The 18523-nt window shown below is 37.3% G+C and overlaps 2 protein-coding genes across 2 annotated transcripts in view; one reads left to right on the top strand and one right to left on the bottom strand.

Moving 5' to 3' along the window:
• The window catches only part of LOC103491482 (uncharacterized), a 77387-nt gene that overhangs the window by 13163 nt on the left and 45701 nt on the right, over window positions 1–18523 (top strand). The window contains exon 5 of the mRNA XM_008451454.3: window positions 613–631. Coding sequence (XP_008449676.1) covers window positions 613–631 — 19 coding nt within the window. The remainder of the gene's footprint in view (window positions 1–612; window positions 632–18523) is intronic.
• LOC127150457 (L10-interacting MYB domain-containing protein-like) lies at window positions 11914–12999 on the bottom strand. Its single transcript, XM_051088228.1, has 2 exons — window positions 12619–12999; window positions 11914–12539 (listed from the first exon to the last, which is right to left on the bottom strand). Exons 1-2 carry the CDS (start codon window positions 12982–12984, stop codon window positions 12003–12005), a joined length of 903 nt encoding a protein of 300 aa, XP_050944185.1. The 5' UTR covers window positions 12985–12999; the 3' UTR covers window positions 11914–12002.

Here is an 18523-nt window from a genome sequence, read left to right as displayed (position 1 = left end):
ATGGACTATTATTGTAAGAAGACATATACAAAAGCCCATTGCATCTTTTTATCAAGGAAACTAACAAACAGTCAACATCAGGTAACAAATTAGAATTTTTTTTGAAACGGAGACAAACTTCTTTATTAAGAAAAAAACTCAAAGTACAAGAGAGTTATACAATGTGTGTAATAAAGAAGCTTAGAGAGCAATAAGCAAGGGGAATGAGATGGTGCACCTGGACATCTCAACTAGGTTGACACCCCCATTAGCACCAAAACATCATATCTCTATAGATCTCCAAATTGGAGCATTATAGAAACATAAATGGGAGAAACATCAGATTTTAAAACTTAGAGACAAATTTGATATTAAACTCAAAAAGTAGGGATCAAATGGGTATTCATCCCTTAAATGTTAGTTAGACTAATAAGCAAGTGATGATTCATATGATTTGGCAGGCAAGTCTTAGAATCCGTAATCCATCTTTAAGTACTCATAGTCTGATTTTGATGATATCTAATCAGTAACCAGCCCTTTACGTGGTTTGGTGTTTAGCTTGTGCCTCTCATAATTACTCTTTACCATATACGGAATAGCAATATTCATGTACGTATTCTCAATGTTGTACAGGTTGTGTTCGACCATGATGGTAAGATATGGGATTCAAAATTGTCACATTACTGATTTCTACTAGAACATGTATGTGGTTGTATTCATTATTTTTCTTGGATATGCAATTTTCATTTTTATCTACTTGCGTGTACTTCACCTGGTGTTTTAGGCACATTGAAGTGTTTCATAGAGAAATATTCTCATTTAGCCTTTTTTTTAAATAGAGACGAGCCTCTTTATAAATAAAAGTAAACGAGACTAATGTTCAAAGTATAAGAGAATTATACTAAGAGCAAAAGAAGTAAGGAAAATGCAGCCTACAACTGAAACAATGGATATACCCAAGCAACAAAAATATGAAAATGACTTAAAAACGATGATAGATGAAAAAACAACGACCCATCTAAAGCAACAGAAATTCGAAACATCAGTAAAGAGCTTGATACAGTAAAGAGCTTGATACAGTAAAGAGCTTGATACAGTAAAGAGCTTGATACAATGTAAAACTTATAAACCCTTTGATTCCTCTACACCAGCAGGTCCTCACTGTCCTTTATACATAATGGGAACACCGAGGGCAAAAGACACTTATTGGGGATCTTTCTTTGCATAATCAAGGAACAATTTAGAAGACCGAAGGCCATAATCCAGATCAATATATTAACTCTCCTTGGACTACTGGATTTCCATAGAGCTTTGAAAGTACCTTTATCCAACGGGGATGATGGAGAAAGATGAACCAAAAGGGACTTAACTCAAAATCTTCCTGACTTATCAATTGACAAGAATTTACTATCATCTGACTCTATCTCTTAGAAGAGAGAAAGTATAACAAAGATAAGAAATTAGAATTTTCGTCTCTTTTAACAGTCTTTGAAACACTATTGACCTAGACATAGTGGAATTGTCCCATTGAGTCGCAAATGAACCCTAGGAAGCATAGATACCGACACGCGACATGACGACACGTCGACACCGACATAGCAACATGCCATTTTTCAAAAAAGTAGGACATGATACGTTGGGGACACATCGATTTTTTCGTAAAAAAAAAAAAAATATATGTCATACATATAAACATATTACATAACAAGGATTTCAATTAAAAACATCAAAATAACAAGTTGAACCATAAAACATATGAAGTTTTAGTAGAGTAGTTTGTTCAGCACAACAAAAGCCAAAAGGTAAAAACTACAAAACTACAAATAAAATAAAAAACATGTCTTTGTTCTTCTCCAATGTTCTTTTGAGAATCCTAAACTTGAGCCTCACCACCAACATCGGTAAAAACTATAGCTTCTAATTCTGGTTCGTCCAAAGATAAACTAGCCACCTCAAGCATTCCCGCATCTTCAAATAAATCAAACGAATCCCCAACAATGACCCATATTTTTGTCTCTTCTTTGAGATATATTTAGGAGTTCTTCGTGATAAAAGACGTAGATTTCTATGGATCCACTCTATCAGAGGCTTTTTCAAGGTCAATCTTCAGAATCCAGCTCTTTTTCTCTTTAGCCCGATAATCTTCAATTGCCTTATTAGCTATTAAAATCTGGAATTTGCCTTCCTTCAATGAATGCACTTTGGAGTGGACCTATGATCGAGTCCATAACCAGTTTCAAATGTTCCGCTAAAACTTTGGCCACCACCTTGTAGGTTAGGGTAGCGAGACTGATAGGTCTGAAATCTTTAACGTGGACTGCTTCTTCCTTCTTTTGTATCAAACAGATGAAGTTTTCTTGGATACAAGCATTTAACCTTCTATTACTGTGAAAGTTATCAAGCAGATTTTTAAAACTGCACATGAGCTTAGGCCAATGCTTAACAAGGAAATCCGTGGTAAATCCATCCGGACCTAGAGCTTTGTTTCTTCCGAGAGCCTTTACTTCCTTGAAGATTTCTTCATCTGAGAATCGGGTAACAAGTAGCGTATTTTGATTGGGGGTGAGGCAAGGCCAGTGAGTGATAAATGGAATGAATCTGTCCCCTGGAATCCTTTTGTAAAGAACATCAAAGAAACCCAAAGTAAGCCTTTCAATGTCCTGAAAGGACTTCGTTGCTGCCCCTTGCTCATCAACCAACTTCATAATTAAGTTCCTCCTCTTTTTCGCGTTTAGGAATCGGTGGAAAAAACCAGTGTTATCCCCTACAACCAGCAAATTCAATTTACTTTTCTGAATGTAGTTCCTCTCTTCAATTCTATATATGCTTAGTCATTCCCCTTGCAGGGAAGATTTAAATGCCAGCTCATCATCATTTAAACCAACCGGTTCTGCAATTGAGTCGCAAGTTCCCAAGTCCTTCGACAAACTGTCTTCTTTTTGTTTAAGAGAAGCCTGAAAAGAAGCATGCGGAGCTTTGACTACTGCTTAAACGTTTCTCAACTGTTCATGTAGAATGAAGTCGTCCCAACCATTACCATTGGGACTGTTCAAGACACCTTCGTTTACTTGATTACAATCTTAGATAAAATGGAATCGTCCCGTTTAACATATATTCCCAATAACTTGCTGCCATCAATACTTAGGTATTTAGAGATACGACGACTTGATGACAATCTTTGATCATCAACCAACTATTACAAAATCTGAAAGGGGAAGGCCCCAATAAAACCGCTCCAGCCTTTTGGCTTCTAGAACAATATTTTCTTCCAATGGACCACCTAAGTTGAAAGATCAATATTGACACAATAATGTAGCTTCATCGTCTTCTATTTGAAAAGCTTCGTCTTCATGCCAAATGCAGAAAAATAAACTGTCAAATTTGCAGCTTTTTTCTTCCACCCTTTTATGTACAAATGATTGCTAGGTGGCCCAAACTTTATTTAGAAAGATGAAGAGGATAGCCTGGATAAATCTCGACATATACTAGTGTCTACCGGAGAGGAGAAGGGCCTAACGATGATGTTGAAGGGAAGGAGGAGGAGGAGAGAGAAAAGAGGAGAAAGGAAGAGAGAACTTACCTCTGCATGCAAAAATAATTGATTCTATGGAAAGCAATTAACACCAACACGAGGCTTACGTGGAAACCCTAGAACTGAGAGAAAAACCACGATATTTTAGTTTTTATTATTTTTCTTATGAATGAATACAATAGGTATAAATGGATAGAATAAATAGAATACAATAGGAGTAAGAAAGGAAAATATATAGGAAATAAAATCTTCCATATTATTCTATTATCCTTTCCAAAAATACTCTAAGGGCAAAGCCCTACTAATTTTAACACCCCCCTCAAGTTGGGATGTAAATATCAATGAGTCCCAACTTGCTAACACAAAGGTCGAAGTGTGGTTTGAGAAGCCATTTCGTGAGAACATCAGCAACCTGTTGGCTCCAAGGAATGTACGGAATGCATATGCTTCCACTGTCAAGTCTTTCTTTGATGAAATGTCGATCAATCTCAACATGTTTGGTTCTATCATGTTGAATTGAGTTGTTAGCAATACTAATAGCGGCTTTATTATCACAAAAAAGCTTTAATGGTGTCTCACATTCCTGATGAAGATCTGACAAGACTTTTTGGAGCCAAATTTCCTTACATATACCCAAACTCATAGCTCTGTATTCGGCCTCAGCGCTGCTCCTGGCCACAACACTTTGCTTCTTACTTCTCCAAGTTACAAGATTGCCTCAATGGTCTTTCTAAACATCAACCCTTTACCAGGTGTATTTTTCAAGTATCTCAGAATTCTGTTAACAGCTTCCATGTGTTTCTCATAGGGAACCTGCATAAACTGGCTGACAACACTCACCGCAAAGGAAATATCAGGACGGGTATGGGATAAGTAGATTAGTTTACCTACAAGGCGCTGATATTGTTCTTTATCAACTGGAACTTGATTATCAGAGTTTCCTAGTTTACAGTTGAATTCAATAGGAGTGTCAGCAGGATGACATCCCAACATACCTGTCTCGGTTAGCAAATCAAGGGTGTATTTTCTCTGAGACACGGAGATACCTTCTTTAGATCTGGCCACCTCCATTCCAAGGAAATATTTCAGATTTTCCAAATCCTTGATTTCAAATTCATCACCCATTCTCTGCTTTAGTTGACTTATTTCTGTTTGATCATCTCCAGTCAAAACAATGTCATCCACATAAATTATTAGAACAGCAATCTTCCTAGTCTTGGAAACCTTTGTAAATAAAATATGGTCAGAGTGCCCCTGACTGTACCCTTGGGACTTGACAAAGGTAGTGAATCTGTCCAACCATGCTCTAGGAGCCTGTTTCATACCATATAGGGATTTCTGGAGTTTACACACCTGCTGACCAAATTGGGCTTCAAATCCTGGCGGGGGGCTCATGTAGACTTCCTCTGCAAGGTCTCCATTCAAAAAGACATTCTTAACATCCAACTGGTATAGAGGCCAATCTTTGTTCACAGCAACAGATTGCAGGACTCTAACAGTATTCAACTTAGCAACTGGAAAAAAGTTTCTGAATAATCAATACCATAGGTCTGAGTAAATCCCTTTGCAACTAACCTTGCCTTGTGTCTATCAAGAGTACCACTGCCTTGTATTTGAGAGAGAACACCCATTTGCATCCTACAATTTTGGGTTCCTTGGGTAGAGCACAGATCTCCCAAGTTCTATTTTTTTCAAGAGCCTTCATCCCTTCAATAACAACATTCTTCCATTCAGGACACTCTAGAGCAGTGTAGATATTTTTCAGTATTATGGTAGGGTCAAGGCTTGCTGTAAAAGCTCTAAATTGTGGAGAGAGATTATCATAGGAAACATGGTTACAAATGGGATGTTTAGTGCAGGACCTGGTACCTTTTCTCAGAGCAATGGGAATGTCAAGAGAGGGATCATACTCATCAAGTTTCGCTCTATAACCCTGTTCATCTTCATTGTTACTAGTCTTTGTTCTGACCTCAGTCTCATCGTCACGGTTTTTTTCTTCTACATTTTCAAGAACATCAACATCAGACCTGTCATGCTCACTTATCGTATTATTAGTACAAGGTGCTGTAGGGTTTTCCACACCTTGATCTCGGGGAGGTTTGGAGTCTTGAACTGGAGTCGGCGGCTGACTAGTAGGGGACCCAACTTCTTTTCTGAGATTCCTCCTGTAATACGATTTCCAAGGACTTGGTTTGTGGGTAGGATTATGGGATGAGGATCAATGTCAGACACAGTACTAGGAGTAGATTCGATAAGTTCAAAGGTGCTATTAGACTCTTCACTCACACTCTCCCCTTAAAGATGGCTAACAGGAAAGCAAGGTCGGTTCTCACAGAAAGTAACATCCATAGTGACAAAATATTTCTTGGACGGCGGGTGAAAATATTTATACCCGCGCTGGTGAAGGGGATATCCAACAAACACACAAGCCTAAGCCCGAGGGGTAAATTTAGTCTGATTAAAGCCAAAATTATGGACATAAGCGGTACACCCAAACACACGAAGAGGAACCTCAGAAACAAGACGAGTAGAGGGGTAAGATTCCCTAAGACAGTTTAAGGCAGTCTGAAGGTGGAGAATACGAGAAGACATTCTATTGATTAAGTGAGTGGCTGTAAGAATAGCATCTCCCCGCAGGTATGATGGAGGGGAAGTGGAAAGCATAAGGGAACGAGCTACTTTCAGAAGGTGACGGTTTTTTCGTTCGGCCACTCCATTTTGTTGAGGAGTGTAGGCGCACGAGGTTTGGTGAACAATCCCCTTGGAGGCTAGAAATTTACTAAGGTTATGGTTTTGGAATTCTCGACCATTATCACTCCGAAGAATTGCAATTTTTGTATGGAATTGTGTTTCAATAGTATGATAGAAGTTTTGGAAAATGGAGGAAACCCCAGATTTATCTGTGATAAGGTAGATTTAGGTAAAATGGGTATGGTGATCGATGAAAGTTACAAACCACCGCTTCTCCGATGAGGTGGTGATCTTGGAAGGACACCAAACGTCACTATAGATGAGGGTAAACGATTGCGTAGGTTTATATGGTTGTGTGGGAAAAGAGACCCGGTGTTGTTTAGCCTGAATACACACATCACAAGATAGAAAAGAAACATCAAGTTTAGAAAAAAGGTGGGGAAATAAATATTGCATATATGTAAAGTTTGCGTGGCCCAGTCGAAAATGCCATAACATACAATCTTGTTCAGAAGTGCTAAAGTAGGAAGATAGTAAACTAATTCTAGACAAACTACTACAGGAGGTATCATCATCAAGGATGTAAAATCTCTTGCTATGCCGAACAGTGCCAATCGTCCTCCCCAAGCTCAAGCCCTGAAAATGAACAGATTCAGGTAAGAAGATATCTTTACAATGCAACTCACGAGTGATCTTGCTTATAGATAACAAATTGTAAGACAGTTTAGGGACATGCAAAACATTCTGGAGAGCAAAATTGTCAAAGGGAACTATTTGTCCTTTGCCAGCGATCGGGGCTAGAGAGCCGTCAGCTATCCAGATTTTTTCATTATCGGCGCACGGGGCATAAGAAATAAAGTGTTCCGAAGAATCAATCAAGTGATCTGTAGCCCCGAGTCTAAAATCCAGGGATTCTTTCCATCAATGCTAATAAGCCCAATGGACTGAGGCATACCCGACTGAGCAATGACACCCAAAGTTGGAGTCTCTGTCTGGTTTGCAGTAGGACCAGTTGATTGAGAAGTGCTAGTAGGGGTAGTCTCACTAATGTAGGCACGTCCTGAGTTCTGTTTCTTGTTGGAGGACCGTTTCTTACCTCCTGGGGGATGACCGTGGAGATTCCAACACTGATCCTTGGTGTGCCATTGTTTCTTATAGTGCTCACACACACTGATAGTTTTCCCATTATTCTTGCCACTATCATGATTCAAGGACCAGGCGCCAAAGGCAGCAGAGTCAATGGTAGGGGTAGTCAGTACACCTATAACATTAGTGCGATCCTTTTCAACGCGGACTTCAAAACACACTTCCATTAGGGAGGGAAGAGGTCTTTGTCCGAGTATACGACCACAAACAATATCAAATTTGGGATTAAGTCCTGCAAGGAAGTCATAAATATGGTCAGCCTTTTCAAGTTTAGCATATTGTGTACCGTCATTTGGTGTGTCCCAAACTCTCTTTGCACAAATCCATCTCTTGCCAGAGAAGAGAAAGCTTCTTAAAATAGGTAGTCACGTCCAGGGTCCCTTGTTTGCAATTATGAACCTGTTTTTGCAGTATATACAATCGAGAGGCATTCTGTCGTTTCGAGTAAGGATCTGAGTTATATCTCACAAATCTTTTGCTGTGGCTGCATATAGTAGAGACTTGCCGATCTGAGGTTCCATACTACTAATCAACATGGATCGAACAAGTGAGTCTTTCCCTTTCCAGAGTCGTTTCAAGGCGTCACCCGGTGGAGGACGTATAGTCTCTCCAGTTAAGAAGTTGAACTGGTGGCGACCTTTAAGGAACATCTTTACTGATTGGGACCAAGTGAAATAATTTTGCCAATTTAATTTTTCACCTGGAAATTTTCCTGTAGATGAATCCAAAGAGCCATTTATATAATTTGACGGTGAATTAGGGAACGAAGTTACCGGGTTCTTGGAATATATCGGCAACTCGGTTGGTTCGGAATGCGTCGAAGACTTGCCTGCTTCAATGTTCGATCTGTTCTGGGGTTGATCAATCCCGTTAACAGAAAACAACGGTTGTTGTAAAGGGTCAACATACAGTGGATGCTTACGGTACAGATTTGACAGATTTACAATTGACGGTTGCTGTCCGGAGGGCATAGGCGGCGTGTGGGAATGCGGATGATCAAAAGGGTATGACGGTTGGATATCCGACGACGCGTAGAGAGGAATAGGCTAGGCGGTGAGATGAAATGGCGTCGGTGCGTGGGTCCACGCACCGTATAGTAGCGGCACGTGAGGCACTTTCCGGTTAGATGACGGCGTGTAGGGCTGCTAGACTACTCTCGTTGGGTAGATTGGCGGTTTCTGTAGGTTTTGGAGCAATTTCTCCATAGCGGCGGCGGAGATCTCGATGACGGCGGCGGTAATGAGTTCAGTTTCGATCTGGGTTTCTCTTAGGTTAGTTTCTAGGGTTTCGTTATTACTTTGCTCTGATACCATATTGAAAGCAATTAACACTAACACGAGGCTTACATGGAAACCCGAGAATCGGGAGAAAAACCACGATACTTTAGTTTTTATTATTTTTCTTATGAATGAATACAATAGGTACATAGGGAGAGAATAAATAAAGTACAACAGGAGTAAGAAAGGAAAAGATATAGGAAATAAAATCTTCCATATTATTCTATTATCCTTTCCAAAAATACTCTAAGGGCAAAACCCTACTAATTCTAACAGATTCCACTCAAATTTTTTCAAAGTCTTTATTATGAATCAAAAGTTAGCAGTACAAAATATTATTCGTCTCCTGGTAGAGAATTGAAAAGTAAACGAATCATAATCCTAATTAATTAAAAAAACTAATCATAATCCTAATAAACTAAGTAAACTAAGTCCTAATGAAAATCAATTCTAATCCTAATCAATTAAGGATTTAACCAAGATACCCTAGTTCACTCTAATCTTATTACATCATTCTCTCCCTCCCAAACAAAACTTGACCTTGAGTTTCAAAAGAAAATGAATATTATAAGAAGAGTTTCAAAAGAAAATGAATATTATAAGAAGAACAAATAAACTTCCTAAACATCAAAAGACTGTAAAACATAAAAGAAATTCATATTATAAAACTTTTTAGAAAGATCTTTCACCTCAGATTTATTTATCATTAAGTAGATCCAAGGTAGACGTGTGTGATCATCAATAAAGGTAACATATCACTTTTTTCCACTATGAGTCAAAATTTTAGGACTCCAAACATCACCATGAATGAGGTAAAACAGTTTGGAAGCTTTTTATGGTTTGAGAAAACAGATTGATTGATGACTTTTTGCAAAAAATGTAACTTTCACATTGAAGAGAAGACAATCTATATTTTTTAACAAATTTGGAAACAAATGTTTAAGATAATGAAAGTTGGGATGTCCTAATCTAGGATGCTGAAACATGATTTGTTTGATGATCGAAAGGAGAACTAATACTACTAAGACCTTGACTTATTTTACTACTAAAAACATCTTGATCAAAGTAGTGGAGACCGTCAAGCATCCTAACATGCCCAATTTGATGTCTCGATTCCTAATGCAAAAAATACAATGAGAATAAAAAAAGATAACATGAAAATTATAATCTCGACAAAGTTTACTAACATGCAGAAGGTTACATGCTAGTTTTTTTTGAAATGGAGACAAACTTCTTTATTAATGATAAAAGCTCAATGAAAAAAGGTAAGGTTCTCTCCCCTCTCCCCTCTCCCCTCTCTCCTCTCTCCTCTCCCCTCTCCCCTCTGGTAGCCAACCCCCTCTGGCCACCACCAACTTTCTCAGAATGGAGGTTTTTAGGGCCCGTTTGGTAACATTTCTGTTCCCTGTTTCCTGTTTCCTGTTTTCTGTTTCTTGTTCCCTGTTTCTTCTTTCTTTAGAACAAGAAACAGGAATATGTTTGATAACTGTTTCTGTTTCTTGTTTCTTTAAAAAAAGAAACAGAAACAGAAAATGTGTTTGGTAACTGTTTCTTGTTTCCTGTTTTTATTATTTATTGTTTAATAGTTTTGTTTGATTGCTCATCTTCAAGATTTATTTTTATTTTATTCACATGTAATTCAATTAAACATTAAGTTAAAATTTATGTCCTGCATTAAACATAAAAATGAAAATTATCAAAAGTACTTTATATCATTTAATACAAAAAGTCCTAGTGCACAAATAAAAGAAATAACATAAACATAAAATTGTATCTATCCTTCAAATGTTGCCCAAATTTGATTTGCAATATCATCTCTCGCTCGGGCCATTTCTCGTAAATGCTGTCGACTCACATCTAATTCAATTATATCCCTCTGCAAATTGGCCGAAAAATTATGTGTATCTTCAACGATCATTAATTCATTGCTAAAGTCATTGAAAAGATCATCTTCACGATCATTCAATCTAATATAATTGTGAACTGTGCAACATGCTATCGGTATATATTTTTGTGTCTTGATCGGGTACGGAGGCATTTGCTTAAGAATAGGAAATCGAGCCTTCAGCACACCAAAACAACGTTCGATGACATTTCGCAGTGAAGAATGTCGATAATTAAACACTTCTTCTCTACCTCGAGGGCGATGTCTCCTTTCTCTAAAATCTCGTAAATGATATCTTTGACCTCGAAATGGTGCTAAAAATCCTGGCATATTTGAATATCCTGAGTCGACAAGATAGTATTGATCTGCATGTAATAAAGCAAATAAAAAATTATCATAAACTCAAATATGGAATTAAAGTTTTGAAAAACACATAATTACTTACCTCTCTTAGGCATAGGAAATTTATTCTCGGGATTCTTGATACATTCTTGGAGTATACGAGAATCATTGGCCGATCCTTCCCAACCAGACATGACATACGTGAATAACATATCAAATGAACAAACACACATTATATTCCATGTTGTGTTAGTTTTTCTTCCACGAAACGGTATTTGTTCATTTTGGGGAATGCTTGCAGCAACATGAGTGCCATCAATAGCACCAATACAATCCTAAAGGATAATAAAAAAACATAAATATATTTCTAAACATTATATTTCTGAAAATAAATCAAAACGTTAAGGCATTACCTTAAAGAAAGGGTAATATTTTGAATTTGATACGATCTCCGTTGCTACAGTGTCCATATTGGGTGGACGAATAATTTCTCCACCAAGCTTGCAAACTTTCCTCAAAACCTTGTTAAAAGCTAGAGAAATAGTATGACCCGAATGTTGAAATCTTTCTGCTGCTATACGATTGCTTTCATTATGTGATATGATTAATAAGAATATAGCAACTTTTTCTTGAACGGTAAGATACCTAGATGATTTCAGATTTGTCTTTGATTTTAAATCTTCACAAAACCTTATGAATGTAATTCTTTTCATTCTAAAACAATCAAAACATCTACTATCGTTTCCATTTAACAACTCAATCACATAATCATGTCCTCTCAGTGCAGAGGTTCTACATGGTTGTTTTGAATATTGTATCCTGTTGAAGCTCATGTAGAATAAAGTAAAAAGGATGCAAATACCATCATCATCGTCGTCAGAATCAAAACCGTCATCAGAATGATTATCTTGAATCAAGTCCATATCAATTCACTAGTATATCCCTAAATCAAACACAAAAAATGTACAAATCAAAGACTATTTATGACATAATCCATCTCAATACATCAAACGTAGCCATGTTAAAAAACAACACAAACCATAAAGTCAATTGAAGTCCATATCAATTCAAAGTCAAACATACAAAATCCATGTTTAAGTCTAATATTAAAAAGTAAATGACATAATCCTAAAACATCCCTAAGTGACATCTAAAGACTATTTATGAAATCTCTCTTCCTTGAATCGGGCATGCGCAAAAATAGCTTTCTCCAAGCAAGATCTCCGTGCAAGAGTTTCAGTATTTTGGAATAAGCCTCTCCATCAACATCCTCCATTGTATTTAAAATGTCTAAACATTCCATCAACTCTTCATGGAGATCATCTTTTTTGTTTGATGTTTGACTCTCATCAACTTGACTAGATGTACAACCAAAAGATCTTTTCTCAAGGATGTCATTCTTTCTCTTTGCATTCTCCGCATATACATCTAAGAATGATGAGAAGAAACTGCCAAATTCGTCTTTCTTTCTTCGAAATCGTTTTTTGCTTTTTCCTTTATTATTCTCTTCAACACCAACGTTTGTGTTGCTTGCAACATCATTTTCATTTTCATCTTCAGAATCTGAAATAAGTCTTGTTGATGGGCAAGCATTTACACCTGTTGCAGTAGTATCTCCAAAAATCCTTACGAGCTTTTCATAATGTGGGCAACCACTTTTTCTAAACTTTTTAGCTCTCTTATTCACCTATAGAAAATGAAAACTGTTTAGCTCTCTTATTCGCCTAAAGATGATTAGCAATTGAAAAAAACTGCAACTATTATACCTTAAAAAGCTCATTCCATTGCTCCTCTTCAAGATTGATGGTACCTAATAATGGATCCCAACCATTTCCTGTCATATCACTCAATATCTTTTTGAAGTCTTTGTACATTTGTCTTAATTTGTTAAACTTATTTTTCAATTGATCGTGAGAATAATTATATCCTGCACTAGCAATTAGTTGGCTTCTCATATAATTCCAACTAGTCTTTGTAAATGTTGTAGTTGGTCGATTGCCTTTTGCAACCTCTTCATCCATTAAGTCTACAAACAAAGTTTCACTTTTATTTGACCATGGTCCCTCACCTTTTAATTCATCAATCTCAACAACGTCATCGACACAAAGTTGTTCAGTTGATTTTTGTGACATCCTTTCTACATAATGACAAATCCAAAAATTAGTGGCAAAATTAAAATAAACAAACAGAATGTTTATAGTTTAAACAACATATATCAGTTCAGTTCAAACATGGCTAATTGCAAAAGCAAAAGAAAACATAATAGAATTAATATATAGTTTAAACAACATATATTTATGTAATTAAGCTTTGAGATTGACAAGTTAATAGATTTTTATATATTTTTGTAAATACTGTTTCATGAACATTCATGATGAAATTATTAAGTCATGGCAGAAATCATAACTTAAGTTCTATTAGTAACAAATTAGATATATTGGTCAAGAAGACTGAACATTCTTGTCTCGAAATCAAATTCTATATTCAGTTCTCTTCTCTAACATTTCCATGGAATCATTGTACAATAACACTATGTTTACATACATCACAAATAAGTAATGTTTTTCAGTTTTCTAAAAAACAAAAACCATACATGTGGACCAAATATCAACACTACAAAGAGACTTCCCAACTTCTTGACTTTTAGGTTCCCTTCAATTTAATTACGATGTTGATGGAAAAATGGGAGTGATAGAGAAAAGTCTTTGGATGAAATTGGAAGCTGTACTGTTAAATATCATATGTTAAACATTCATATTTTATACAGAGAATGAAGTTAGTAGATGCATTCATATTCCATACTGGCTTGTTAAGCATACCAGGAGGATCTATCCATTTTCAACAACTTCTGTTTTCACCAAAATTTTCCTTTGAACTGAACAAACCAAGGTGAAAACAGAGCAGCTGGATGTATGCTATTGGTTTCAATCATGACTAATTGAATTCAAATCTCAGTTGGTGGGCAAAGACAGGACTGAAGTTTTACTGAGTATTAAATCTCTATGCAACCAATACATGTAACTCGGGTAAATCTAATTCAACAGCATTCGAACTTTTGTACTAAATCAGCATCAGAAATGGGAATTTGATATATCATGTTCAGCATGAGAAGAGAAATTGTTTCATTCGAGTTCACTAAATTTAGAAAAACCATAAAGACAGCATTTCTTGCAATCTGCAGTCCAAACATTAATTTTCCCATAAAATAACTAACAACAGGAGAAGATTATCCAATTGCAGGACTCTAGCATCTTGTAGTGAAACGAAGATCAATGGGCAAGGATTTGGAAAAGCCCACAAAAAAATCAAATACCTAAACTCATCCCAACTCTCAAAAAGGTATGATAGAAAGTATGCTAAGAGTTTGAACTTGAAAAGAAAGCCAAAGACAGAAAGCAAAACAATTCAAAGCGGCATTATATCAAACACCTACCATGCATATTAATAAGCAAATATTTTATCAAACAAGACAATGTCAGGAGAGAATTGAAAACAATAATACTCGAATTCGTAAACATTAAAAACATCCCCAATAGATAAAGAAGGAACAAACATACAGAAATTAAAGAACATAGCCCAAGAATCATGATCCTCTATTCTTTACTAGCTACCATAACGGCAATAAAACACAATTTGAAAGGCGGGAAGCAAAATAATTAAAGAACTTAAAATGAAGAACCAACCCAGAATACCAGAAGATTTACCCCAATAGATACTGCTAAACGCCGAAGCCTGCAGGAGTAAAGGGCATTCGCCAGCACAAAAAGTTGCGGTTTTTAGAGAAATCTGTAGTCGTTTTTCTTAGACGAGAGAAGACAAAACCGAAGAGAACAGCTAGCCGGAGAGAAGACAAAACCGAAGAGAAAACCTAGCCGGAGAGAAGACAAAACGGAGAAGGGAGATGCCTAGCCGGAGAGAATGGAGAAGACGAGTGGAAGAGGAAAAGAGAAACAAAAAGAAATAAAGATGGGAACGAAACGAGAGAAACTTGTTTTTTTTGTTCCCACAAATTCTTAGATAAAATAGAAACGTTCCTTATTATTTTGAGAACAAGAAACAGGAAACTTTATCAAACAAATTCGTTTCTTAAAAATTAGAAACAGAAACAGGAAACGAGAAACAGGAACGTTATCAAACGGGCCCTTAGTTGCAAGATCAACCACTCTCACCACTGTATTTGGAAGGAAAATAATTGCTGCATCATTGAAGACATGGAAGCCCAAAAGATTCCATCCCTTTCCAATGACCAAATTCGATGGTTCCAGGAAGCCATTGTCGAACTCCTCAATTTTCCAGCTGACTGTTTCTTTAAAAAGCACACATACATCGACAGAGGCCGGCTAAAAGTCTCTAAGTTCCAAGCAAATTTCGGATGAATCCTCAGTTGTGACTACTGGCCGTATTCAGGAGGACATTCCAACAATAAAGTTCGTTCTGGTGAAAATTTGCAAGGATGGTGGTCCTTTTGTAATATGCTGATTAAATTTGTAGAAAAGGTTAATTACATCTGCTGGTTTTTAGGTAATCCCCCAAAGTCCTTTCCGCAGTTTCCCGTGAACGGTCACTTATGTAGATGTGGTCAAGTCTAGTAGCACTACCTTTCCAGCAACAAGATCCAGGAATAAGGACCCCAGTCTCCGTAACAATCCAATTAGAACTCATCAAGTTCCTGTTTGTCTTTCTCCCCCTAAACACAAGCAGTGGCTAATCAAGAATCACGAAGTGGTCAAGGTTGACTTTGATGACCTTTGGATTATTACAAAATTTTTTGCTTCAGATGATTGGAGGATGATTTGCAAACAGCTGGAAATGCTTTCCCAAACAAAAATTGTAATAAACCCCCTCTACGACGATAATGCCCTCATCAGTTTTGACAAAACTCCATCCATGGACTTCATTGGAGAGGAAAAGAAATGGTAGGCTCGGGGCAAATTTCACATTAAATTTGAAAAATGAGATTCAGCTCGACATTGTAGGCCACTTGTGATCAAAGGTTTTGGGGGTTGGATTAAAATAAAGAATCTTCCTTTAGATTTCTGGCAAAGAAGCACCTTTGAAGCTATAGGAGACTGCTTTGGAGGCTTAATTGACATTGCCATAGAAAAACCTTAAATCTCACAAATTACAGTGAAGCTCGGATCCTGGTCAAAAAAATGTTTGTGGCTTTGTTCCTTCAACAATTGAAATCTCTGATCATAAAGGGGTAGCATCTTTTTGCTCTATGGTGATTTTGAGTTTTTAAATCCACCTAATTTAAGTATAGCCCCCAGTTTGCAAGGGAATTTCAGCAATTCAATTAACAGGTTACGAAGGTTTTGTCTTATCCTCTTTTCCCCCGGTCATTAATGTCCCAAAGTCAGTTTTTGCTGTTCTTCCCAGGGCTAGGGATTCGTTCAATCTTCAGAAGACTTTTCTGGTCAGCTCACCGGTGCCGGTGAAGATGAAATAATCCGTTGCACAGCTGGCTGAAATTTCAAATGGGCAGGCATCTGAACAGTTTGTGCCAGTCACCAATCCCTTGCAGCACAACCGTATCCAAAAAGTTACGAGGCCCACTGAAGTTAAATTAAACCCTATTATTACAGTTGCTAATGACCCATCAGGAGAGAGAAAAATTGCAAAAGCCTCCTTAATTACTTCCACGAGTAATTATGATCGTCCCTCCTCATTAATTAAAGCCTTTGACCTACCCAATTCAGCAGCCAACTTCTGAACTGCCCACTGCCACTGCAACTCCCTCTTCATCCTGCTCCGGCCCCACCAAGAATATCCTTTTTGTTCTGGTATTCTCCAAGAACCTTGCAGCTCCAACATTTTTAACTCTTCCAAAGGTGGTAAATATTCTAAAGCTCCGAAAATAGTAAAACATTACATCAGAAAACATACTTCTTTCAATAATATCTGGACAACCTTACTAAAATCAGAACCTCTTGTACTTTGAGATCTTATCGTTAATAAAGAAGTTTGTCTCTTTTTAGAAAAAATAATAAGAACTCAATGTACAAGGGAATTATACAAAAGCGTAATAAAGAAGTCTAGACAAGCGAAAGAAAAACTAGAGGATCAGAAGGTGCACCCGGACATCTCAACTAGGTTAACACCTCTTTAGCACCAAAATATCATATCCCAAATAAGACTAGCCTATTACAGCAATGAGAATGAAATCCAGTCTATCACATTGAGATCGAGATCCAGCCTATTACAGCAAAACTAAAAAGTTAAAAAGTCACCAAAAACTGGTAAAGAAATAGGGCAGACGCACAATGTAAGACAGTACAAAGGCTGAGCCTTCTCAATACAACAAAATACTACAGTGAGAATCAAATGGAAAGCATAGAAATAAGCTCCATGGAACTCCAGGGCACACCACGTCATCCCAATCTTTGTTTATAAAGAACCTATCAAGCAATGATCTGGAAGGGGAACTATTAAAATGTTATTCCCCTTGACCAAGTGAACCTCCCATTTTGTAAAGGTTATTCCGTGACCAAGTGAACCTCCCATTTTGTAAAGGTTATTCCGTGAGGTTAACTGCTGCAATGAATTTATTAAAATGATGCATGCTTCTTGTGTTTCTTCCGAGAGGAGATTTTTCATGAGCCCATCTTGTAATGTTAAAATCTCCACCCAAACACCATGCCTAAGCTGAGCATGAAGCAAGGGCTGACAGTTCAGGCCAAATCAGTTTTCTTTCTCTATACCCGCAGGGTCCATAAACATTACTAATCCAGAAAATCTGATTACTTAAGGAGAGGCATTTTATTGATAAGGAAAATCTCCTTTTAATCACCTCAATAACTGAAATGAAACTGCTGTCCCACACTGGAGGCACCTACTGATTCCACGAATTCCCAGCCGCTGTCTCTAGAACTCCATAATGATTTTATATGGACAGAATTGATGACTTCCATTTCTTATTCTTGTATCAAGACAATATCTGGGTTGTGATTTTTTATGAATTTCTTCAAGGCTGCTCTTTTTGTGATGTCATTTAAACCCCTGGTGTTCCAAGAAATTATTTTCATTAGGCTGGATGAGAGGGAGGAAGGCTTATCAAACTTTCATTAAACTAAAATGATGCCACAATCATTGCCCTGACTAAGGGATTTCCGAGGGAACTTTGATGGAAACAACTCTGGCTTCATCAAATAGAGAAGAGAGGTCAACCCCTTCAATTTCTTCTTTAATCTTGAGATCAAAACCATATGGAAACCCCAAGGACTCTTCACTGTTGACATTAAATGGAGACTCCAAGGTCTTGGAGGTCGGTTTGTCAATGGCGGCAGGACAAGAGGAGCCTTGCAACAAATTAACGTTAGAGTTAAAAATGGGGAGTTTTAAGTATTTGAAATGCTTGATAGGAGAGCCTGAGTTTACTGACCTGGAAAGGCAATTAGAAGTCTGTATTTTGGAGCTGCAAACCTCCAAGAGGTCAAGATTGTTTGCTGAAATAGAGTGCTTTGAAGTGCTTCGGAGTGGGGGCTGAAAATGGTAATTAGATGTCACAACCTCCATTCAACTCAGATTTCAATAAGGCAGGCCACAAATTATTGAAAGATGTATGCTTCCGAGAATAATGCTTCAGAATTTTCGGAGCATGTACTTGGAGAGCTCTGTCACCTTGTGATAAACCATAAACTGAAAGAGAAGGATCTGTGGAGGCCAAATTAG

This window comes from Cucumis melo, chromosome 8, assembly GCF_025177605.1.
Source record: "Cucumis melo cultivar AY chromosome 8, USDA_Cmelo_AY_1.0, whole genome shotgun sequence".
Classification (NCBI taxonomy): domain Eukaryota; kingdom Viridiplantae; phylum Streptophyta; class Magnoliopsida; order Cucurbitales; family Cucurbitaceae; genus Cucumis; species Cucumis melo.
This window is presented reverse-complemented; position numbering and strand designations above follow the sequence as displayed.